This window comes from Bos javanicus, chromosome 23 (assembly GCF_032452875.1).
Source record: "Bos javanicus breed banteng chromosome 23, ARS-OSU_banteng_1.0, whole genome shotgun sequence".
In the NCBI taxonomy this organism is placed as follows: Eukaryota; Metazoa; Chordata; class Mammalia; order Artiodactyla; family Bovidae; genus Bos; species Bos javanicus.
The window spans coordinates 27,697,189-27,720,478 of NC_083890.1; the positions used below are offsets into that span (position 1 = coordinate 27,697,189).

Here is a 23,290-nt window from a genome sequence, read left to right on the forward strand (position 1 = left end):
GTGCCCAGAAAGAAGACCTGAGTGGCAAGAATCTAAATGAAGAGAGAGGCGCGGAAAAGAACTGGACAAGCGGGAAAAAGATAATAATGGGAAGAATTATAGTTTCCTTGATGCCTTTTGTTACTGGTAGTAGCGAAGGAGTAAGAAGTGGCTTAAAAAATTTTTTTTCACGCAGGCATTTTCTAAAGGCAACCCTGGAACGCGCAGACCCACACAACCGTGGAAGGCCCGTCTTCCGGTTCTTTGCGCCTGCGCGCTCGCATCAGAGAAGGCGGGAGGCCGGGTGGAGGGAAAACCGGGAACCGGAAGTGAAGGCAGATTCCCTTCTTCGTCGCTGTTGCCGCCGCCATACGTCTTTGCCTTGCTCAGGTAAGCTTTGGCCTTCGGCACCATCCGCCTCCATCTGCGTTTCTCTGCGGCCATCCTGTCGCACGAGCTCCTGATAGCCCTTGTACAGGCCATGGTCTTGTTGCTGGAGTCTGATTGGGTCGTTAGTTGCATCGCTTGCATCTTTTTCGAGATGAAGAAACTTCGGGGGGGGGGGGAGGTAGGGAAGATAGGGGGGCCCAATCCAAGATGGTGGCCCCGGCGCCATTGTGTTTTCTTTGCTTCTCGCTCCTTCGGTGGGGCCCTTGATTACTCGAGGCCCCAGTGACATTGAGAGGCGGCGCTAGGCGTCCTCTGGTCCTGGCTATTTGCGGAGGGCGGGGTCTTCTCACTTTCGCGCTTATTTCTGGGTCCGCGGTACGCGGCGGGAATACGAAGAGGAGCCGGCTTCTAGGCCTACCTGGACGTTTCTCACCTCGATTTGCCCACCGTTATTTGGAGCATTTCCTAAATGTTTACGGCTGGTGTCATTGTGTGTTTTTCGGAAACGAGCCATAGCTGAGGAGTAACGCAACGGTGATGTGATTGATGGAGGAGTGGGTTTTTTCTCCTGGCCGAGCCATTCTCTAGCCCCCACCCTCCTCCACCACCATCACCGAAGGATTTTTTACGCGCGACTATGAGGTGTCTGAGGACTGGGAGACTGGCGTGTTGGGAGACGTGGATGGCAGCCACATGATGTTTCCATTTTGAAAAGTGAGCGCTTTGCGCAATGACGACCGTAAATCTATCACCCTTGACTGATGGCTGCTGTCGACACCTTGAGATTATAGGGAAAGCACAAGGTCTTTCATTGAGGATTTTTCATTTTGTCACTTAACATTCTCCAGTCTTGTAAATTGTTAGTAGTCTGTTTTTTATGTGTCTTTAATTTTTTATCCTCACTGCTGTCCCGGAGCAGGAATTTAGAAGCTGGCCTTGCCTTTCTAGCTTTCCGGTTTCTGCTTCTCCGATCCTATCCTTTTGGGAACTTACGTCCTAATCACCACTCCTGGGAAACACACTTTTCCCATTCTGTGTGTTATGTTTGTCTTTTGTTTCTTTGTCTTGTGTTTTTTTATTACTTGTTTTTCCCTTTGTTACTTTTGTTTCCAGGTACATGTGTCATAGTTTAGGGAAAGGAAGAGTGTGGGGATGGACAGGATAGATGGTGAAGGCTCTGCTCATGACTGATGTCTCCTCCCTGTTTTTTTTCCCTCCTAGCTCTTCTGTCAGAAACTAGTGTGTTTCTTTTCCTCTTCTGTTCCTCAAGCCCCCACTCTCTTCCTCTTCTCTTCCTTTATTCTACGCTAACCCATCCGGAGACCCTTCCCCTTCTCCTGCCGGCTCAGTTATGGCGGAGAACGATGTGGACAATGAGCTCTTGGATTATGAAGATGATGAGGTGGAGACGGCAGCTGGAGGAGATGGGGCTGAGGCCCCTGCCAAGAAGGATGTCAAGGGCTCCTATGTCTCCATCCACAGCTCTGGCTTTCGTGACTTCTTGCTCAAGCCAGAGTTGCTCCGGGCCATTGTTGACTGTGGCTTTGAGCATCCATCAGAAGGTAAATTTCCTGTTGGGCATAGAGTTCTCATTGGTGCTTTAAGGATACAAGAAAACAGATAATAGCCATGGTCCCTTACAGATTTGTGTATAGGGTAGATCAGGAAATAAGTACCAGAACCTATTTTAGCAGTAAAAGATGTTTATACAGGTTAGTCTTTGTTCATGATAAGTGCTAGTGATTTCAGAGCAGCTTAGAGTGGCTTTTCTCCTTGTCTCGTTTTAAATTTTGTCTTTTAATTGAAAATTTCCAAAGAGGAGCTGGTTGGACCCTTGGACCAAGTCAACTCTGGTCTCTGCAAACCTTTACGGGTGGTCTAAAGATAGCTGGCTTTTGGGTCAAGTACCAAGTTCTTCCCTGGTAGCTCAGACGGTAAAGCGTCTGCCTGCAATTCGGGAGACTGGGTTCAGTCTCTGAGTCAGGAAAACCCCCTGGAGAAGGAAATGGCAACCCACTCCAGTACTCTTGCCTGGAAAATCCCATGGGCAGAGGAGCCTGGCAGTCTACAGTCCATGGGGTGCAAAGAGTTGGACACGACTGAGAAACTTCACTTTAACCAAGTTCTTCATTTTGCCCAAGGTTGTAGAGTTGTGTCACCCAAAGCATGACAATCTGAGTAGGAGAAGTAGCCTGTGACAGGCACTCAAAAGTCATGGATTGTTACAGATTAAGGAGCACTGGGACAGAGGAGCACCTAAGATGACCGATTGGTAGATGCCCACAGGGTTGATGGCAGGACTTTGGGCCCTGGAGTTAGAAGAGGCTAATACTAGAAGGAACTGGGAAGGTCTTGATGTGGGAATCAATTTGATTGAGGGACTTCCCTGGTGGCTCAGACGGTAAAACGTCTGCCTACAGTGCAGGAGACCCCGGTTCGATCCCTGGGTCAGGAAGATCCTCTGGAGAAGGAAATGGCAACCCACTCCAGTATTCTTGCCTGGAAAATCCCATGGACGGAGGAGTGTGGTAGGCTACAGTCCATGGGGTCACAAAGAGTCGGACACGACTGAGCGACTTCACTATCACTTTGATGGAGGGAGCAGAGAGAAAGGGGTATGGAAATTGACAAGAATTACTTAAGAATTGAGTGGTGAAAAAAAAAGAATTGAGTGGTGAGAAATGGGTTTGGCCTGGTGCAAAAATGTGGTGGAGTTCTCTGGAGATTGGAGTCTAATTTACCTTTTCTTTCCTACTTCTAGTCCAGCACGAGTGTATCCCTCAGGCCATCCTGGGAATGGACGTCCTATGCCAGGCTAAGTCAGGCATGGGAAAGACAGCGGTGTTTGTGCTGGCTACACTGCAACAATTGGAGCCAGTTACTGGACAGGTACACTTGCAGAGAGTGCTGGGCAAAGCATCTTGGCTAGTAGTGTTCAGGAAGGGTGTTGCCTCAGCTACATGATGCTTTGAGAGCTGTGAGTTCTTGCTGTTAAGATGACCTTTATCACGCTTGACTGAGAGCCCTGGGGAATATTCTGTAGTAATTATGGGGTTAATGATTTAGATCTGGAATTGTAGCCACTTGTGGTTTGCTGGGTATGCTTTTGTGACATCCCTGGTGAAGGGATATACTGTCTGTGTCTCCACCTACTGTCCTTCCCCCCCAGGTGTCTGTACTGGTGATGTGTCACACTCGGGAGTTGGCTTTTCAGATCAGCAAGGAGTATGAGCGCTTCTCCAAATACATGCCCAGCGTCAAGGTAAGCCAGGGTGAGAGGCTTGGGGGAATGAGGGTATGGGGAGTTGGAGGCACTGGGGACTTGCTAGATCAGTAGTCTTCACGTCCCACGGGTATTAAATACCTCTACACAATTAAACATGTAGGACATAGTAAGTTCCTGGAACTTAGGTGTGTAAGAGATTTATGTTCCCATATGAATTATACTTGTTAGAGGTGCCTGCTATATTGTATTGATATGTGTATACATTGTATCAGTATGTATACACACTGTGTCAGTATGGGTGTGCATTGTGTAGCTGCGATATTCAAGGTGTGGTTCCCAGATATTCAAGGTGTGGTTCCCAGACGTGTGGTTTCAGTGTCACTTGGGAGTGGCTGGAAATGTAGATAACATGGGTTCCACCCTAGACCTATCCAGTATGAACATGCATTCTAACAAGATTCTCAGGTAATTGGAGTTTGAGAAGCATATGTATATACTTGATGTATGTAATTTTTTATTCTCCTTGGGTGAAAAAATATAGTTTTGTTCAGATTAAATTTCCCCCTTAATTATTATATTTAGAACTAGGAATATTTGAGTAGTAGCCCTAAACTAAAAATAATTTGTTTAAAATAGTAATAGTAGTACTTGCGCTTGGTAAAATGTGTAGTTAATCCGAAAGATCTTATGATGAATTTGTCTTCTCCTGTCTAATCATACTTCACAGAGTACCACTTGTTAACTTTTTTTTTTTTTTTAACTTCTGATGTTCTGTGAAACCAAGTATTAGACACTATTTTCTCAATTTGTCTACTTAAAAGCCATTTTGACTTTTCATGTAAGACTGTTTAGCTTGTTTACATGGTTCTTTTTCCCAGAACTTGGGGAAACTATTTAATTTTCTAAATACAGTCAAAGCTCTATGTGTGTGTGTAAAGTATATCTGTGTTCTTACATTGTCAGTTTTGTTAGCATTTACTTTGTGTCCTTTTAGCAAGTAGACTTTCCATAACTTTCCATTGTTATGACTATGAAAACACTTGTTGAGCTCAGTAGAGAGCTAGGATGTAGTTCCACCTCTGTAGGTTTAATTCTTCACTTTGTGGACTCAAAAGAGGATGTTTTTGGTGTCAAAATCAAATATAAATTTGATGAGAGAGTCTGTCCATTTGCTCAATATTATGTTTCAGTGATTTGATAAAGAGATTGAGCTAGTTCTGCAAAATGTCCTACCTCTGGATTTGTCTGGTTACTTTCCTGTGGTGGTGTTTTAACTTGTTTTTCGCTCTCAGTGTTTCCTGTAAACTGAATTTTTTCTTTTTTCTTTTTTTTTTTTGCTGTGGCACCTAGCATATGGGATCTGAGTTCCCCCACCAGGGATCAAACCCATGCCCCCTGCATTGAAAGTAGACTGCCAGGGAAGTCCCTAAACTGAAAGTTATGTTTGAAAGCTTAAATGGTTCAAGTTAAAGATTTTTGGCAAGAATTCTTCACAGATGATGCTGTGTATCTCCTGTTTTGTTGCAAACCACTTGTCCCACAATTAATGGTTTTAGATTTACTCTAGACTTAGGGTTATGATAGTCTGAATCCCTTGATTGGTCTCCCCCTTTGAAACTAAAAAAGCAGTTTCTGATGCTGTATTAAAGGCTCAACAGCCATTTCCCTAATAGTTTTAAGGTGCAGTAATATGTGTAGCCTAAACAGGGTTTATTCAAAGGAATTTAAAAATCTAGGGTCAGTTAGGAACACTTGATACCCGTGAGCTTTTTTTTGGTACTTGACACTGTTAATTTCTTGCCATCCTCCTTTTTACAGGGAAGTCTGGCTTTGGAGTTGGAGAAGGAAAATTGTTAGATTAAGTCAGAAGAACTAAATGCTAGTTCTCAGAGCATGTAGTTTAGGACAGGTCACTTTTGTTTCTTAGCTTCAATGTTTGGGGGATATGATACTTTTAGATTAGGTGATCTCATGTTCCATTTAGCTCTGAAATGTTCTGAGAATTGGTTTAGAGCAAATTGAAAGGATGGGAACCTTGGGAAGGTTGACCCTTTCCTTCCTTGTGAAATACTGTTCTCTTCTGGGTTGGCAGGTTGCAGTGTTTTTTGGTGGTCTGTCTATCAAGAAGGATGAAGAGGTGCTGAAGAAGAACTGCCCGCATATCGTCGTGGGGACCCCTGGCCGCATCCTAGCTCTGGCTCGAAATAAGAGCCTCAACCTCAAACACATTAAACACTTTATCTTGGATGAATGCGATAAGATGCTTGAACAGCTCGGTAAGTTGTCCCAGTTGGGCTGGGGCTGGTCTAGTGATCTGGGAAGTTGCCTTTTGGAGCCAAATGATGCTTATTTGATACTGGAGCACTTTAGTGCCAGGACGACTCTTAATCTATCACCCATGACTGATGGCTCTGGCTTCCCTGGTCAGTCTCTGTTAGGCTTGTTAAGCTTCCTTGGTGATCAAGGAGAAGGGTATCATGTTCTTCCTTTTTGTGGTAGATGTTTATCTTTGAGAGGAGGGACCTAGCTAATCTTGGATGTTAGTCACACCACCATTGTGTCCTTTGTAAATCTCTGTAGTGGGTGTCATAGGGAAGAAAATGGAACTGGAAAAAGAGACAGTCTACTCGTTTGGCATCCTCAACTCAGATTATATCATCAGATTATAGCTGAATAAATGTTTCAACTTAAGTTCTGGAATGAATGTGGAGAGTGTGTGTGGGAGTCTGTGTGGTGTGGTGTTCCAGTGTGCCAAGTGCTGTGAAGAAAGGAAGATGTTTTATGAGAACGCAAATTTGGTGAATGAGACTAGGGATGGGCATATACCCAGGGATAAGTCATTCCAAATGATCTTTGGCTATTCTAGATGGCGAGCTATAAAGTGGGCTCCAAGTAGAGATGTCATATTTGCCTGACTGGATAGGACAGTGTGATCCAGAGGAAGCGTGGAATGGACTCTGACAGCTGGAATGTAATAGGTGCGCGATATTGGTAGACAGTTGGAGCTTGGGGAGAGAGGAGTAGGGAGAAGGGCTTTGTAAGGACTTAATCTTTGTGAGCCTTTGCAGTGGGCTTTATCCCCATTTTCTAGTTGTGGGCTTTGGGGTCTCATCTAATTTCTTGTGTGGTTAAAATACACGGCTGGAACCTGGGCCATAGACACTGTTCTTCCCGCTGTATTATAACCCTGGACATGATTACATGGCGGTTGGAGATAATAGAGTAGAGAGAGACCTGAGGCAAATCTTAACCCTGACCCGCAACTCTCGGCTCACCCACTTCCAGCAGTCCTTACCTCATTGATAAGCCTGTCTCTGATCTTCATTTATGATAATATGTCTCTTTTCTACTATAATTTTTTTTTTTTCTTTTTCCTGTAGACATGCGTCGGGATGTCCAGGAAATTTTTCGCATGACCCCCCATGAGAAGCAGGTCATGATGTTCAGTGCTACCTTGAGCAAAGAGATTCGTCCAGTCTGCCGCAAGTTCATGCAAGACGTAAATACCCTTCTACCTTCTCTCCCTCCACTCCCCGCCCGCTGCCTTCTCCCCCTCCGCGCCCTCTTCCTCCAGACTCCCTTGTCCTTCAAGCGCCAAGAAGGGGGCACGTGCCCATTTGAAAGTGATGACTCCTTGAAGAGACACACAGAGGCAGAGACAGTTAGTGTTAGGGTCTGCGCGGCGCCAGGGAAACTCCGGAAGACTTGGTCGGGTTAATGTGAGAGCGGGTAGTGTTCGACTTTTTTTTTCATCACAGCATTTTTTGAACCTCTTCTCCCTTTTGGGGGAGGGCAGGATTTTCTGCCCTACCACCCACCCATCGTCTTCTACATACCCCCTACAGCCACGCACCCTCAAGGTGGCATCGAGCATACAGCCGGAGCCTTCTGCTCCCCAAACTCATAACCTCCCGGTGGCAGGAGAGCAAGAGAGGGACAGACAGATGGCAGGGCATGTCCAAAAGAAGAGCAAACAGCACACATGAATCCGCTCCCTCCCCACCTCCAGGGGTGGGGGCCTTTGGCACCTCAATCCCCGAGTCCATACTCCTTCCTACCCGTACCTCCTCGCACCCGTCGGAACCTCGGTTGATGTGAACCAGCAGCGGAGAAGCACCGTGGCGCGGCGGGGGAAATGCGGACGCACTCGGCGGTGGATGGCGGCAGCGGAGGCCGCGGGGAACCTGACCAGGAAGCTGAGGACCAAACCAGCCTCTTTTTCTGTTCCCGGTTTTTTTCCTGAACCCAAGGCGTGCCGTGCTCCCTGTTTCTTTCCATTTGTGTTGGTGGGGAGGGGTGTTCTGAGTAGGGTGGTAGATTTTTTTTTCTTCTTTTTAACTCTTAATATTCAGAGGGATATGGAAGAAGTAAAGTGAGGAGCTCCACTTGGGTGTTACCAGGTGGTGGTAGGGTCTGGGCTAGGCAGGCCCTTGTGTCAGCAGTGGAGTGTGTTCTTTCCCTCCCTCCCTGCTGTGCTCCTTCCCGTGGACCATAACTCTTACCTTTAGCTGTATTTGGGGTTCAAGTTAGATTGGAAGGAAGCCATGGAACTTCTCTTTGGAAATCCTTCCTTTGCTAGTCTGCATTCTGAAGTTCAGCTTCTGGTTTTCTCCTATGACACACTTATCCTTTCCCCAAATCTTGTACCCTGGGGTTTTATGTTAACCATGGCTTCCTGGTGACTCAGATGGTAAAGAATCCACCTGCAATGCGGGAGACCTGGGTTGGGAAAATCCCCTGAAGAAGGGAAAAGTTACCCACTCCAGTATTCTTGCCTGGAGAATCCCCATGGACAGAGCAGCTTAGTGGACTTCAGTCCATGGTGTCACAAAGAGTCGGACATGACTGAGTGACTAAGCACAGCACACAAAGGGAAATTGGGCTTTAGAGTTGACTCTTGTGCCAATTACCACTTTTTTTTTTTTTTGTAAATGCTATCTACCTTCCCTTCAAGGGCTGTGTGTGTGTGTTTTGTTTTTAAAGATGACTGAGTAACTCTGCTGCTCTGAATTTGCTTCTTAGCACCACTCATTGTACCTTCCTCGTAACACTGTAGATGGTTTGATTTTTCGTTCAGAGACCAATCTCATCAAACTATTTCCTTGTGGTCCGAGGGCAAGTTGCTACTCATCTTGAGTAATCTTTGCCTCTCTTTTCATGGCATTTTGACCTTAAGTCCATTGAAGCATTCTGATCTTCCACCTTCCTAATGGGGATATGGGAAGACATCTACCTTCCTTATGGAGATATGATTCTCCTAGTTGAGAGAATATGCGAATGGAGCTCTCCCCCATATTAAACCAGCTCTAATGGATTTATTCTGACCTCGAGTCACTGTTGCCATGATTTCCCAGGTGTTTGCTTCATGTTCTCGCTTTGAGAACCACTTCCCTTTGTTTTCTTTCCTCCACCACCTCCGTATGAGGTAATGGCACCTTGCCATTGGATGGTTGGACTCTGCCCTTTCCTCCGTGCAGAGTTCCTTTCCTATAACTATTTTCAGTTGGGAAATCTTAAAACTCAACTGATAGGAAGGAAATCAGATCTAATGTCCAAAAGACCACATTAAAATGTGGGTATTTTTGGGGGTGGGGCTGGGTTTTCAATCTTCTCTCTTCTCCCCATCCCCCCATGGGGTGTATTGGAGATCAACTTCCTCCACCCCCCCAGGTTTAACCCCCCCACTCTGCCCTCCTCCCGTTCCCCACCCCTTCCCTCCCCCCTCCCCCCCAGCCAATGGAGATCTTCGTGGATGATGAGACGAAGCTGACGCTGCATGGATTGCAGCAGTACTACGTGAAACTGAAGGACAACGAGAAGAACCGGAAGCTCTTTGACCTTCTGGATGTCCTTGAATTCAACCAGGTCAGTTGTCCAAGGTCCAGTAGGGAGAATGAGTACATCTCCAACTGTTGGCAGAAACCTTTTTATTGAGGAAGCCATGGATGCCATATGAAAGAATGGTGGAAAAATTCTTGTAAATGAGAGAAAGACTTTTAGGGGCTAAACGTGAGCACGATGGGAATTGCTTTTCTGTTCCATGCCTGACACAAAATAAACCTCAAATTACAAAATCCTTGAGTCTTAAAGTTGGTGAGAGTCCCACAATAATTAGGCATGTTAGGTCTTAAACTGTGTGTTTTGCACTGCTCACCTGGGGAGAAGTGTTTCATTACTTAACCTCTTGTGTGATTTGCACTAAAAATCATTTTCTATAAGCTCTTACTATGTTTGATGTTTTGGTGAGTGGGAATAATGGTCATGTCTTTCCAGACTTAGGTCAGATTTTTACCATTCTCATGTGGTGGCTTCATTCTTGTCTCCTAATTTATCTGGTAGTTGGTTACTGTTTTCCATATCCTCTGCAGCGTGTTTGTCTGCTCAGGAAAAGTCAGAGCCAAGCAGGAAAGACTTAGTATTTAGAGCAGAAGAGGAAGTATGTGATGGGGACTAAGGAGTTTTTTAGAAATTACTGAGAACTCCTGCTCGTAATCTTTCTCACACACACCCTCATGGACACACATCCCTCCAATCTCATACACACCACGCACGCACACAGGTGGTGATATTTGTGAAGTCTGTGCAGCGTTGCATTGCCCTGGCCCAGCTCCTGGTGGAGCAGAACTTCCCAGCCATTGCTATCCACCGTGGGATGCCCCAGGAGGAGAGGTGAGTCAGAGACGGGCAAGATGTTTTGTGTCCTTGCGAGCAAAAGGGACCCTTGAGAGAAGAAAATCTCAACACTCTTTCTGATTTCCTTTCTCATAAAGGCTTTCTCGGTATCAGCAGTTTAAAGATTTTCAACGACGGATTCTCGTGGCTACCAACCTGTTTGGCCGAGGCATGGACATCGAGCGGGTGAACATTGCCTTTAACTACGACATGCCTGAGGATTCAGATACCTACCTGCATCGGGTAAGCCCCACACCTGGAAGATAGGCCAGTGTCCTCTCCCACCCCTTGGGTTTCTCTATCATTCATATCTTGCATTTCTTCCCTCCCTTTGTGTGTCTTCCTTCTGTGGGGCCTGCTGGTCCTATCACATGTCTCTTTCCAGGTGGCCAGAGCAGGCCGGTTTGGCACCAAGGGCTTGGCCATCACATTTGTGTCAGATGAGAATGATGCCAAGATCCTCAATGATGTGCAGGATCGCTTTGAAGTCAATATAAGTGAGCTGCCTGACGAGATAGACATCTCCTCCTACAGTGAGTAATGATCTCATGAAGCTACTTCCCCTGGTCCTTTAGATTCTCTTCATTTGCTTAGTGGGTTTTTTCTTAAAGCCCCTGGTGCATGGTGGCCACTTGACAAGTTTGACATCCATATTTCTGCTGCCCCCACCTTGATGCTCTATTGGGATGTTTAGTTGACCTGTGTATGGGGGTCTCTTCTCATCAAATTCTTTCTCTTTCTCTACCCCCAGACCTATCCTCTGACCTGCATACCACACAAACATCTGGATGTGTTGGGAGAGGGGTGTTTGTGCCGACTTTGATTTTTTTTTTTTTTTTTAATTTTTCCCATGCTCTAGTCTAACTGCTGTATTTTCTTTTCAGTTGAACAGACACGGTAGAGGACTCACCCACCCGTTCTGGAATGTGACAGTTCTCTTCAGGAGACCGCACCAGGCGTGGGGGTGAAGGAGACACTACTGCTACCGACCCCGGGCGCCCCAGTCCCCTGCCCCATGACTTTCCTGGCATCACCACCACTCCTGAACCCCATTTCCCCGATTTGTCGGAAATTTTTTTTTTTTTTTTAACAAAACTAAAAAACTCATGCGTCTGTGGTGTCTATAAGCATTCCATCCCTTTATTGGATTTGGGGTGAGGTGGTTCTGGGGCATAATCCAGAGTAAATTCCTGTGGGCACTGTGTGCCCTGCTGGGGGCTGAGGTCAGCGGGAGGTGTTGAATTGGGATGTGAGTGAAAAGACTGCAGAGGCCATGACTTCTCATGACTATCCAATTTTTAGCCCTTTTGTGGCAGTTTCTTCTGTTTTCTTAGGGCCTGGGAGAGGCTGGGATGTTGCTGATCCAAGGGTTGGGGAGGGTGGTGTGCAGTTTTCAGGGCTGGACGGTGAAGGGGCCACTGATGGAAAGCTTAGGTGACTTCTCCCAGGCTCTCTGTGTCTCCTCATCTGTTCCTTTAGCTTCTGTGTCTTGAGCACTAGGGCCTGGGCTTCCCAGGCCCCTTCTTGCCCTTCCACCAGGGCCTGGTACAGCTCCAGCTGCTGCTCCAGCAGCTCCTCCGCCTGGGCCAGCTCAGCTGTGGGGCGGGGCTGGCGCTCCTGGGAGAGCAGAGCATTAGGGAGAGGTCATCGGCCAGGGCTGAGGGCTGAGGCTCACTGGAAGTCAGGAATTCTACCTCTGCCCCATTAATTTGAGGTCATCTTACTGCAAAGCTAAAGCAGTTTCCTGTCTTGGGCATAGTCCTGGAGTGGGGTGTGGGGTGGTAGTAGTTAGAGATCACAGCCCAGGTGCTGTAACTGGACTTGAAGGTGCATTTGGGAAGGGGAGAACTGGCTGTCCCAACCCTCCTGAGAAATAATTAACTGTTAGATAAGGGGAAGTTATTCTGTTCAAGGGCTTTGTGAACTGCAAGGAGGGTAGGGTGCAGATAGAGGGTGTCTTGTCTCGGGTGGGGACAAGGAGGGTGCTTTAAGGAACTGAGGGTTGGGACTAGCCCACAAGCATGGGGTGGGGGTGGGGGGGCATGTGCTGTGCTGTGGTTACTCGCTCAGTCATCTAGGACTCTGCGACCCCATGAACTGTAGCCCTCCAGGCTCTTCTGTCCATGGGGATTATCCAGGCAAGAATACTGGAGTGGGTTGCCATACCCTCCAGGAGATCTTCCCAACCCAGCCATCGAACCCAGGTCTCCTGCAGTGCAGCTGGATTCTTTATCATCTCAGCCACCAGGTCTCCTTTCAGCTGACGTGTGGTGATATGGAGGGGATTCTCTGCCCCCCAGTACAAATTTGCCCTCATGCCCTCCACCTTCCTTGGTGCCACTTACCCTGGAAGGTGACATCTTCCTATTGCGTGTGGAGCTCGTCTCTGATGTGCTTCTGGGACCCTGGGAGCAGCACCTCCAGGAGCCCTGGACTATGGGGGCCCAGGATGGCAGGAGGAGGTGACGGCAGCATTGGGAGAGCCAGGCCAGAGGGAGGCCCATGGCGGGTGAGGCAGGAAGCTGTCTGAGCCACCCCACAGCCACCAGGAACTGGCTCCCTCTGGGCTGTGGCCTCGCTTCAATGCCTGGCCCTGCCCCTGCCCTGCTCTGTTGCACCCACCCGCCTCCCAGCCTGGCCCCAGAGTCCAGCAACTCAGTTCCCTAGTGTGAAATTGTTCCTGCCAGGCAAAATTTCCTTCAGAACTCTGGTCCCCAGCCTACCGTGTCTTGTGTCAGTAATTCTTAGCACTGTGTTTCTTACTCATTCCTCTCAGTTCTGCAAGGGAGAATGAATTACATTACAGGTTGGCAGATGAGGAAATGCTCAGAACTTCATTCAGCACTCACTTATTCAAGTATGGGCTGGGACCTGCTCTGGGTCATATGTGCTCAAGGCTCCACAGCCTGCTGGAAAAGCCTAGGCCTGCCAGACTTGAAAGCTCACCCTTGACCTGGCTCAAGTATTGATTTTCACTTTATTTCCCTTTCCTCTTCTTGCCGGTGACCTTTCTCTTGTCCCTGTTGTACATTGTTGGGGTTTGCCTCTTCTGTTAAGTTGGCACCATACACAGGTACTGGTTTCAAGCTTGGTTGAACTGGTGAGCCCTCCCATCAAATATGCACTAGAACAAAAGCCTTGTCCACTCACTGAGGCTTGTGTATAAATACTGGACTTCCTGCAGTGTGTCCTGAAATGTCCTGTTGTGGCTAGAGGGCACAGTCATACCCCTGGCTCACAGAGTGGATGGTTCCAGCTTTGATCTAGGAAAAAGTAGGTCCTCAGAAAAACATGCCCTAGAAAGCAAGGTTGCTGGACAGTGGACAGCTGCAGTTTGCTATTGGGACATCACACTGAATTTGGAGGGAAGATGGCCTCTGCCATAGTGTGGGGGTCAGAGGAGCAGAGAGGGAGACCTTCCTGGAGGTCAGTGATTCTTGAACTTGGGCTGAAGCAACTTTAGATGAAGTCAGAGATCTCTGGGTTCCCCATTAGTTGATAGGTTCCCATTTTTTAGTGGAAAAAGAATGGAGAGTCCCTGTACAATTTTGGAGGAGACAAGCCTTCCCTCTTGTCTCTCAGTGATAGGGTTATATGTGGGGGCTCATTTTTGAACTGCAATGTGTGCACAGCTTAAGTCGTACTTGAGACAGAAGAGGCCCAAACTACTGTTGTTACAAATAAGGGAAGCTAGCACAAGGTTAAACAAGCCACAAGTAACATTGAAACGAAACTAAGCACATTTATAAATTAAAAGCAAGATTAGCAGCTATTAATTGAGAAACTTCTGTAAAACAGTCTAGATGATGCACTAGTAATAAAGTATCCTACCTGAAAATTAGACATTTCTATCATGTGAATTTCTGTTTCAGGTTATGAACTCCCAAATGGACCACATCCAGTGATTTGCAGTAGGCAGTCCTAAGCCATGAATTATAGTAGAGTCTGGATTTGGCTTTGTCTGGCAGAGCTCAAGAAAAGACTGGTATCTGGATCAGTTCAGATCTATTGGGTGAGCTGTGGATCTCATAGTCACAGAAATGAAGGGATGAAAGTAGATAAATGTAAACCTAGAGTTACGTTACTGTGTATATTTAGTTATTCCTGAGGGGCTAGTAGTCTTCTTCTTTATGTGGTGCTGTTTTATTTATGTCTCATAGTCTTAATCAAATGAGAGGTCTGGCTTGGCCTCTGCAGGAGGGGCCTATCGACAGGCAGAGGATTACGGGAGGTGTCTGGCATGAGGCCGAGGGGCTGCTCTGCTGATGCCACCTTTACTACCGCATCCTGCCCAGTGGATGGGGCAGGCCTGGGGGACTGACGGGAGTCACGTACCCTTCATGCGAAACTTGGGGAGATGGGTACTTAGGTATATTTAAGTCCACCCACTGCTCTAATGTGAGAAGTTTACTGAGAGACACTTTTTGTTCCTGTCACAGGTGACCTTCATGGTAACTTTTCAAGAGAACTTTCTTACTTCACTTTTTTTGGCATGTGAATGTCCGGTTGTCCCAGCACCATTTATGTATTCTATCCCTGGGTTCTCTGTCCTGTCCACTGACCACCTTGTGTTTTCTTTCACCAATACCACGTTATCTTGATTAGCATAGCTTTGTAGGAAGTCTTGAACTCAGGTAGGGTTTTCAAGTGTCCACCGACTGTTCTATAGTGTGCTGGCTGTTCCAGCTCTCTGGCCTCTCCATATGCATTTTGTCAGTTTGTCAATACAGGCATTCCTTGGAAGTATTATGGGTTTGCAGACCACTGCAATAAAGTGAATATTGCAATAGAATGAGTCACATGAATTTTTTGGTTTCTCAGTTTAAATATATAAAAGTCATACAATGTGTGCGTGTGTGGGCTCAGTCACTAAGTTGTAACCCCATGGACTACACCCCAGCAGGCTCCTCTGTCTATGGACTTTTCCAGGCAAGAATAGTGGAATGGGTTGCCGTTTTCTTCTCCAAGGGATCTTGCCCACCCAGGGATTGAACTGGTGTCTCCTGCATTTCCTGTATTGACAGGCAGATTCTTTATCTCTGAGCCACTGGAGAAGCCCATATATACTTTATACTGCAGTCTGTTAAGTGTGTAATAGCATTATGTCTAAAAAAACAATGTGCATACCTTAATTAAAAAATAATGCTGTTGGAAAAATGGCACTGATAGACTTGCTCAACACAGGGTTGTCACAAACCTTTGACTTGTAAAAAATGCCAGTATAATTTATTTTTTATTGAAGTACAGTTGAATTACAATGTTGTATTAATTACTGTACAGCAAAGTGACTGGCTATATATATATATTTTCATATTCTTTTCTATTATAGTGTACCATAAGATATTAAATACAGTTTCCTGTGCTATACAGTAGGACTTTGTTTATCCATTCTGTACACACCAGTTCACACCTGCTAATTCCACACTCCTAACCCAACCCTTGGCCGCCACTCTCACCTGATTCTGTTTCTGTTTCATAGGTTCATCGGTGTCACATTTCAGACCCCACATATGGGTAATATCATACGGTACCTTTCACCCAGCTTCCCTTAATGTTAACATCTATCAGAACTATGTTGAGACCAAGAAACCAAGAAGTTAAAATTGGTACAATACCATTAGCTAAGCTGTAGACTGGATTTCACCAGTTTTTCCACTAATGTCCTCTTTCTGTTTCAGGATCCAATCCAGGGTACCTTAATGCATTAGGTTGTCATGCCTTCTTAGTCTCCTCTGATCTGTTGAGTTTCTTACGCTTTATCTGTTTTCATGAACATTTTGAAGAGTACCAGACAGAACGTTTGAAGAATATCACTCAGGTTGGGTTTGTCTGATATTTTCTCATGATTAAATTGGGTTTATGGGTTTTAGGGAAGAACTGTAGATGTGAAAGGCCTTTCGTATCACATCATATCGAGGGTACATGATATCAACATGATCTTTATCTGCCAAGTTTCTCCACTCAGTAGTAGTTTTTCCCTTTCCATTCTCTATTTTTGGCTTCCCAGATGGCTCAGTGGTAAGGAATCTGACCGCCAGCACGGGAGACACAAGAGATGCAGGTTCGATCCTTAGGTTGGGAAGATCCCTTGGACAAGGAAATGGCAACCCATTCCAGGGTTCTTACCTGGGAAATCCTGTGGACAGAGGAGCCTGATGGGCTACAGTCCAAAGGGTCACAAAGAACCTGAGTGACTGAGCACACAGCACATTCTGTTCTTTGGAAATGAGTCACCAAGTCCAGCCCACACTCAAGGGGAGGGAAATTAAACTCCATCTCCTGGAATGGGGATTCTCTTCATATATTACTTGATACTCTTCTGTAAGGGAAGTGTGTCCTTCCTCCCTCCCTTTAAAATGTTTTCAGTCATTTGTGTATTTCAATATGAACTCGAATCTTTTTTAAAAAATTGTATTTGTTTGGCTGCACGGGTCTTAGTTGTGGCATGCAGACTCTTAGCTGTGGCATGTGGGGTCTAGTTTCCTGACCAGGTATCAAACCCTGGCCCCCTGCATTGGCAGCGTGGAGTTTTAGCCACTGGACCACCAGGGAAGTCCCTGAACTCAATATTTTTTATTTGGGGTTATAATCCAATATTTATTGTGATTTCGCTGCTGAAATTGTTCCAGCTTTGTTCATAGGGAGCTTTTTCAGGTTGGCTTCTGTGTCCCTTTGACATGCTCGATTTTGGGGAATTGCCTTCCTTTCTGGACATTACAAGGCATTCCAGGCTCATCTTGTAGTTTTTTCTGTCTTAAGCCTACAATCAGCTATTTTTCTAAAGACCCATGGTTCCTTTTATTGGAGGGTGTTTTAGCCAAGATTTGGGCATTGAGTGCTCATTTCACTTTTCTAAAGAGGACAGAGTTTCCAAGAGCTGCCCGAGCTCATACAGGCAAACAAGAGGCTATCCTTTCAGCACCACATAGAGCTTATTTAGTGCAAGCTTTACTACCCAGCACAACGGCCAGTTTTCCACATGTGCCTTCATTCCTTAAAGTTTCTGTTTTTTTTTTTTTTTTTAGCCTGTAGGGCTGAAACATTAGTAATTTAATTTCCTGATATTTGGAGACTTCCCTGAAAGAAAATTTCAAGTTTCATTAAGAAGTTCCACTTAAAAAAGTAGAGTAGCCAAGAGGAAAAGACGGCAGAAGGAGGAATCAGTTACATTTTTCTTCCATTCCTGCTGCTCTTTCCATGTCCCTGCGCTGGGCAGGGCGGGGGAAGGATGGCTCTTGGACTCTGAGAGAAAAATAATGATATGGAATCGCCTTTCCCAAACCCCTTGATTTCCGCTTTGTCTGTGCCCATGTCCTCTCCCAGTCGTTGGCCTTTTCCTTCCTCTAACCTCAGCTAGAGCCCAGCCTCTTGCCTGGAGCCTGCTCCTCAGGGAGAATTGAGCCATTCTTAACACTGGAGGGCAGAAGAGAAGAAGAGAGGTCGGGTCTTGGGGATGTGGGAGAAGGCACTGCAAGAATCACACGTGGAGAATGCAGCTGTGGACCAGGGAGGGAAGAGGAGGGTGGGACCCACTGGGAGATTAGGACCGACATACATGCACTGCTGTGTGTAGAGCAGATAGCTAGTGGGAACCTGTCATAAGGCGCAGGGAGCTCAGCTCCGTGCTCTGTGGTGACTCAAAGGGGCCCTGAGAGGGAGGTCCAAGAGGGAGGGGATATATGAATGTATACAGCTGACTCTCTTCATTGTACAGCAGAAGGTAACACAACATTGTAAAACGATTATACTCCAATTAAAAAAAAATGGTTAGAACCAGAAGGGCTTTCAAATGAGGGTGAAATGTGAGTGACCAGAGGGCAACTGAGGACATTTCCAACGTCTCCATTTAGGAGGGAAGGGAGGGCCCTTGGGTACAGGAGCAGAGAGCCTTGCCCGGGTCTGGATGAGATTCACCCCCACCCTCACCCATCCTCTGACAATACCTCATCCCACATCACACTGAGGGGCCCTTTGGGCCCAGGTGCTCCACCAGCCAGAGGTATTGTAGGTCTTCTTCAAGGAGGACCCCCACAGCAGCCCAGCTCTTGGCAAGTCTTGTCACCCCCTCCATGGCGGGTCCCTGAGTCCTGAGTTCACCGTCTGTTCCCTCCCTTCCTGCAGCCGGGTCAGCACTCTGCTGACAGCTCAGCCTCTCAGAGCTTGATTGCCCTCAGGGTCCTCCTTTGTCAGTGACCACAACCCTGGGTGGAGGGCGTGGCAGGGGTGGATCCAAAGAGAGAGGGAGCGGGGGTACCTCGACTCTTCCTCCCCAAGCGGTGCCTTCTCCCTCCCCCACCTCAGGACTTTCAAAGGCTGGAGCAAGAGAGACCCAGGACCCCACACCTTTCCCGTAAGAAGTCTGTGCACAAGGGCGCTCACCTCCAATCCCACTGCAGTTTTACTGCCCGCCTGGGACAGTCCTGGGTATGCAGAGGGTGATCCAGCAGTGCTCTTCCTTCACATATCTGCACGACTCAGTTCCTCACCTCCTTCAGTGTGTCTTCTGCTCAGCTGTCACCTCCATGAGGCCCACCCTGACCACCCTCTTTAAAAGTGCCACCTCTCCCATTACCTTGCATTGTTGTTGACTTTGTATTATTTTTTCTCTGTATCCCCTATCATTTTCGAACATACTGTGCAGATCTCTTTTCCCAAAGAGGACCTCAACAGCACTGCCCCACATGCTCTTTTACAATTGACCTCTCCACCCGCTGTCTACAGCTGAGGGCTAATTCCCCTCTTCTTGAATCAACAACCTGTAAGCATCAGGAAAGCAAGTGTTTTGACTATTTTGATTAAATAGCCATCAGTCCTAGAGCAAAGCCTGGCACAGAGGCACTCACTCACTATTTGTGAAGGGATGAATAAATGCTGTGACAAGATTCCTTAAAGCTGGGTCTGAGGCTTGGAAGAGGGGAGTTTGCTGGTGTTTGGTTTTGGAGGTTGTCTTAGTCTGCTCAGCCTGCCATAACTAAATACCCCAGGCTGGGTGGCTTAAGTGACAGAAATTTGTTTTCTCACAGTTCTGGAGACCAGAAGTCCAAGATCCAAGTGCTAGGAAATTTGGATTCTGGTAAGGGTTCTCTTTTAGGCTTGTAACTATCTGTCTTTTCACTATGTCCTTACATGGCCTCTCCTCTGTACAAAGTGGGGGTGGAAGGGAAGAGAGCACAAGCTGGTGTCTCCTTCTCAGAACTGCAAGCTTTATCAGACAAGGGCCCCACCCTTATGACCTCATTTAACCTTCAGTGTGTGTGCATGTACGCTGTCATGTCTGACTTCTTGTGACCCATGGACGGTGGCCTGCCAGGCTCCTTGTCTGTAGGATTCTCCAGGCAAGAATGCTGGAGTGGGTTGCCATTTTCTACTCCAGAGGATCTTCCTGACCCAGGGATCAAACTCGTATCTCTTGTGTCTCCTGTGTTCGCAAGCAGATTCTTTACTACTGCTGCCACCTGGGAAGCCTACAAATGTAAGATGGGAAACCACAAAACTCCTAGGAAAAAACATAGGTTTAATACTCTTTGACAGAAACTGTAGCAATATTTTTTTTGGATCTGTCTTCTAAGGCAAAGGAATAAAAGCAAGAATAAAGGGGAGCTAATTAACATTAGAAGCTTTTGCATAGGAAAGGAAACCACCAACAAAATGAAAAGACAATCTATGGAATGGGAGAAAATATTGCAATAAAATGACCAGTAAGTTAATATCCAAAATATATAAGCTGCTCATACAACTCGACATCAAAAAAACAAATAACCCAATTAAAAAATGGGTGGAATACCCGAATAGACATTTTTCCAAAAAAGACATACAGATGGCCATAAAAAGATGCTCAACATCACTAATCATTAGAGAAATACAAATTAAAACCACAATGAGATATCACCCCACACCTATCAGAATGATGATTATCAAAAAGAACACAAATAACAAATATTGGTGAGGATGTGGAAGAAAGGGAAATTCTGTAAACTTAGTGGGGATGTAAATTGGTGCAGCCTTTGTGGAAAACAGTGTGGCTACTTCTCAAAAAACTAAAAGTAGAACTACTATGTGACCCAGTAATTCCACTCCTGGATACATATTCAAAAAAATAAAACTAATTGGAAAAGATGCATGCACCCCAATACTCATACGCATCATTATTTATAATTGCCCAAGTATGGAGACAACCTGTGTCCATCAACAGAGGAATGGATAAAGAAGATGTTACATACACACAATGGATACTACTCAGCCATTACAACAGCATGGATTGACTTGAAGGGCATTGTGCTAAGGGAAATAGGTCACAGAGAAGGACAAATAATACTGTGTGATATCATTTATATGTGGAATGTAAAAGAAACTAGTGAGTATAACAAAAAAGAAAGAGGGATTTTCCTGGCAGTCCAATGGTTAGGACTTGGCGCTTTCACTGCTGTGGCCCAGGTCAAATCCATGAAGTGTGGCCTAAAATACAAGCGAGAAAGAAAGAAAAGAAACAGCCTCACAGATATAGAGAACAAACTAGTGGTCACCAGTGGGGAGAGAGACGGGAATAGGGGCCAGACAACGGTGGGGATTAAGAGGTACAAACTGCTACGTATAAAATAAAATACAAGGATAAAGTTCAACACGGGGAATATAGCCAGTATTTTACAATCACTATACATGGAATAAAACCTTTAAAGTTATGAATCATGTTGAACACCTGTAACTTTTATTGTACATCAACTATACCTCAATTAAAAAATACAATCACATGGAGGGGGTTAGGGCTTCAACATATGGATTCTGAGGGCCACATCTCAGTGCATAACAGGGGTCTCCTGTGATGTGTATTTGCTACCCACCAATTGGTCTTGGTTTCCTGAGCCTCTCCTCTCTCAGTGCCACCCTGAACTCTTGGTCTTGCCACATAAGCTCAATGGACAGGCTGTGTCTGTGTCTTACCCACCATCACCTGCCTCTGATGTCTCTTGGGCCAGAGAACGGGGGTCCGCCTAGATTGTGGGGTCATGGGTGGCTGCTGTCCAAATTGCAGCTGTGGCTCAGTTGCCGCATGGGGGCTCCAGGGAACCCTTCCTTGGCTTGTGAATCCCACGTCTGCTCAGGCTGCTGTAACAGACTATCATAGAGGATGAGGAGTCCAAGATCAAGGTGTCAGCAGATGTGGTGTCAAATGAGGGCCATCTTCCTGACTCACAGATGGCTGTCTTCTCACTGTGACCTCCCATGTAAAAGGGGAAGGGAGCTCTCCAGAACCTCTCTTTTATAAGGACACTTACACCATTTGTGAGGGCTCCACCCTCGTGACCTGACCTCCCAAACGCCCTACCTCCGAATACACTGGGGATTTGGTTTCAACACAAGAATTTCTGGGGATACAAACATTTAGTCTATGGCACCTGAAGTCCTGGATCAGTCATCAGGGTAGACTTGAGACCTGGGGCTGGGGTTGCCGAGCTCCTAAGTTCAGAGGGTGGGGGTAGCAGGGAGCAGGGCCTGAGGGGTCCAGTCTGAGGATCTGGGTGGTTGGGTCACCAGAGAGGAAGGAGGTGGGCTCATCCCAGAGTCCTTTGGAAGTGAACTGTGGAGGGTGTAGGGACCACCACTAAGAAGTGGGCATTTTTGGTCATCTGGGTCTCATTGCTGAGGTCCCTGAAGCCCATGGTGGTGTCCGGCCCCCACAGCGTGCTGAGCACTTGATCCCCAGGCGCCCCTTGACCTGGCATGGAGGCTCTGGTTGTCTAGAGGAGGGAGGGATAACTGAAGAACGTGACAAGCCATTCATTGAGGCTGGGCTCAGACATGGCAGTGAGGTCCTAGCGCAGGAAGTGGGACCCTGGAAACCCTGGGATTTGATGCCAGAGTTGGTCCCCACAGGGACAGCCCAGCACCCAGAAACCCTCTCCAAATACCACCCGCAGGTGTCCCCTAGACTGGCCTTTCTCAGGTCACGCTCCTCCCTGGCTCCATCTTCTCTCCTTGTAACCTTCAACCCCCTTATGTCCTTATTTCTGCCCTACCCTCACTTCCCCTGGAGCATTGGCTCCTTCCTGAACCCGGCTCACTGGGGGCTGTTCCCACTCCGGGATCCCACCCCGTGTACTGAAATGCACTGGAGTGATTCCCAGGTACAGAGGTCCTCAGCTCAGCAGCGGCAGGAACAAGCAAGTGATAAGGGCTCAGGAGGCCTAGGTCCCATCTCAGGAGACTGAGGGCACTGTGTTTCTTGTGGGGTCCATCTGGGACCTGGGGACCAGTTGTTATGGCCTGGAGGCACTGTGCTTTGAGGCAGAGTCCACGGTGACTCAGTGGGAAGGAAACGTGTGTCACTGTGGAATTTGGGGAACACCTCATACTCCCCAGACTGATAGAGGATGGAGGCCCCTTCTTGTGTTTAAAGCCTTATTCTCGTTCTGGGAGCCGCCAGAGACCCTGGGAGGGTTCTGGCTGAATAGGAGAGAGCTACGTCTCCTGTCCTGAGCCCTGTGGCCACACGGGGGCGCCAACACATTGCTCTGCGTGGCCTGGAAGGGTCTGGGCTCTAGATTAGTCAGAGATGGCTGACCTCAGGACTGAGTACCAATGTGGGGAAACAGCTTCTGAGCAGCTCTGGACTCCACTGGTGTCAGGGTCAGGGGTGGTCCAGGGACGGGAGGAGAATAGAGTTCTTATGCTAACTCTGAGGTTACCATCCCTACCCTGTGATTCTCCTGCCTCTTGGTGACAATGCCTGGGAAAATGGAAAATAAGCATTTTCTTCTACACTATTTCTTTTCAGTACTCCTTGATGTAGCAACAGTAACAATATCTGTATAAGTTTTTTCTCAGGAAGAATACGTGAGAAATTGATAAAATGCTCACCGCTGGCAGAAGACCTAGGTGCCAGGGATCTGGGGAGGAAGGAAAATTTTTCACTTGCAAATCCTTTGGAATATCTTGAAAGATTTTTGAAAAATATGTTGCATTAAAAATCCCTCTTGGGGGAGGGTATATGTGTATATCTATGGCTGACTTATATTGATGTTTGGC

The 23,290-nt window shown here is 46.8% G+C and overlaps 2 protein-coding genes and 2 non-coding genes across 5 annotated transcripts; 3 read left to right on the top strand and 1 right to left on the bottom strand.

The window, feature by feature from the left end:
- The first annotated feature begins 260 nt into the window (after positions 1–260).
- On the top strand, positions 261–11,374 carry DDX39B (DExD-box helicase 39B). 2 transcript variants are annotated; one of them, XM_061399134.1, is made up of 11 exons: positions 261–369; positions 1,591–1,931; positions 3,131–3,258; positions 3,539–3,631; positions 5,688–5,871; positions 6,976–7,094; positions 9,329–9,460; positions 10,155–10,264; positions 10,366–10,510; positions 10,653–10,800; positions 11,152–11,374. In XM_061399134.1, exons 2-11 carry the CDS (start codon positions 1,721–1,723, stop codon positions 11,166–11,168), a joined length of 1,287 nt encoding a protein of 428 aa, XP_061255118.1. In that variant the 5' UTR covers positions 261–369; positions 1,591–1,720; the 3' UTR covers positions 11,169–11,374. The 2 variants fall into 2 exon arrangements, with proteins under 2 accessions (XP_061255118.1, XP_061255119.1); XM_061399135.1 differs by having other exon boundaries at positions 368–1,083.
- LOC133237080 (small nucleolar RNA SNORD83) lies at positions 1,058–1,136 on the top strand. Its single transcript, XR_009733114.1, has one exon. It is a non-coding gene; the product is annotated as a small nucleolar RNA SNORD83 (small nucleolar RNA).
- On the top strand, positions 5,930–6,006 carry LOC133237081 (small nucleolar RNA SNORD83). Its single transcript, XR_009733115.1, has one exon. It is a non-coding gene; the product is annotated as a small nucleolar RNA SNORD83 (small nucleolar RNA).
- MCCD1 (mitochondrial coiled-coil domain 1) lies at positions 11,140–13,528 on the bottom strand. The gene is made up of 2 exons (XM_061399180.1): positions 12,613–13,528; positions 11,140–11,884 (listed from the first exon to the last, which is right to left on the bottom strand). Exons 1-2 carry the CDS (start codon positions 12,769–12,771, stop codon positions 11,555–11,557), a joined length of 489 nt encoding a protein of 162 aa, XP_061255164.1. The 5' UTR covers positions 12,772–13,528; the 3' UTR covers positions 11,140–11,554.
- Positions 13,529–23,290: the final 9,762 nt, after the last annotated feature.

Excerpts from the sequence above, each read along its gene's own strand:
- DDX39B (XM_061399134.1), top strand. The coding sequence starts at position 1,721 with ATGGCGGAGAACGATGTGGACAATGAGCTCTTGGATTATGAAGATGAT. Across the intron at positions 3,632-5,687 it reads AATACATGCCCAGCGTCAAG|GTTGCAGTGTTTTTTGGTGG; the intron begins GTAAGCCAGGGT and ends CTGGGTTGGCAG. Across the intron at positions 9,461-10,154 it reads ATGTCCTTGAATTCAACCAG|GTGGTGATATTTGTGAAGTC; the intron begins GTCAGTTGTCCA and ends GCACGCACACAG.
- MCCD1 (XM_061399180.1), bottom strand. The coding sequence starts at position 12,771 with ATGGGCCTCCCTCTGGCCTGGCTCTCCCAATGCTGCCGTCACCTCCTC. Across the intron at positions 11,885-12,612 it reads GGAAGATGTCACCTTCCAGG|GAGCGCCAGCCCCGCCCCAC; the intron begins GTAAGTGGCACC and ends CTGCTCTCCCAG.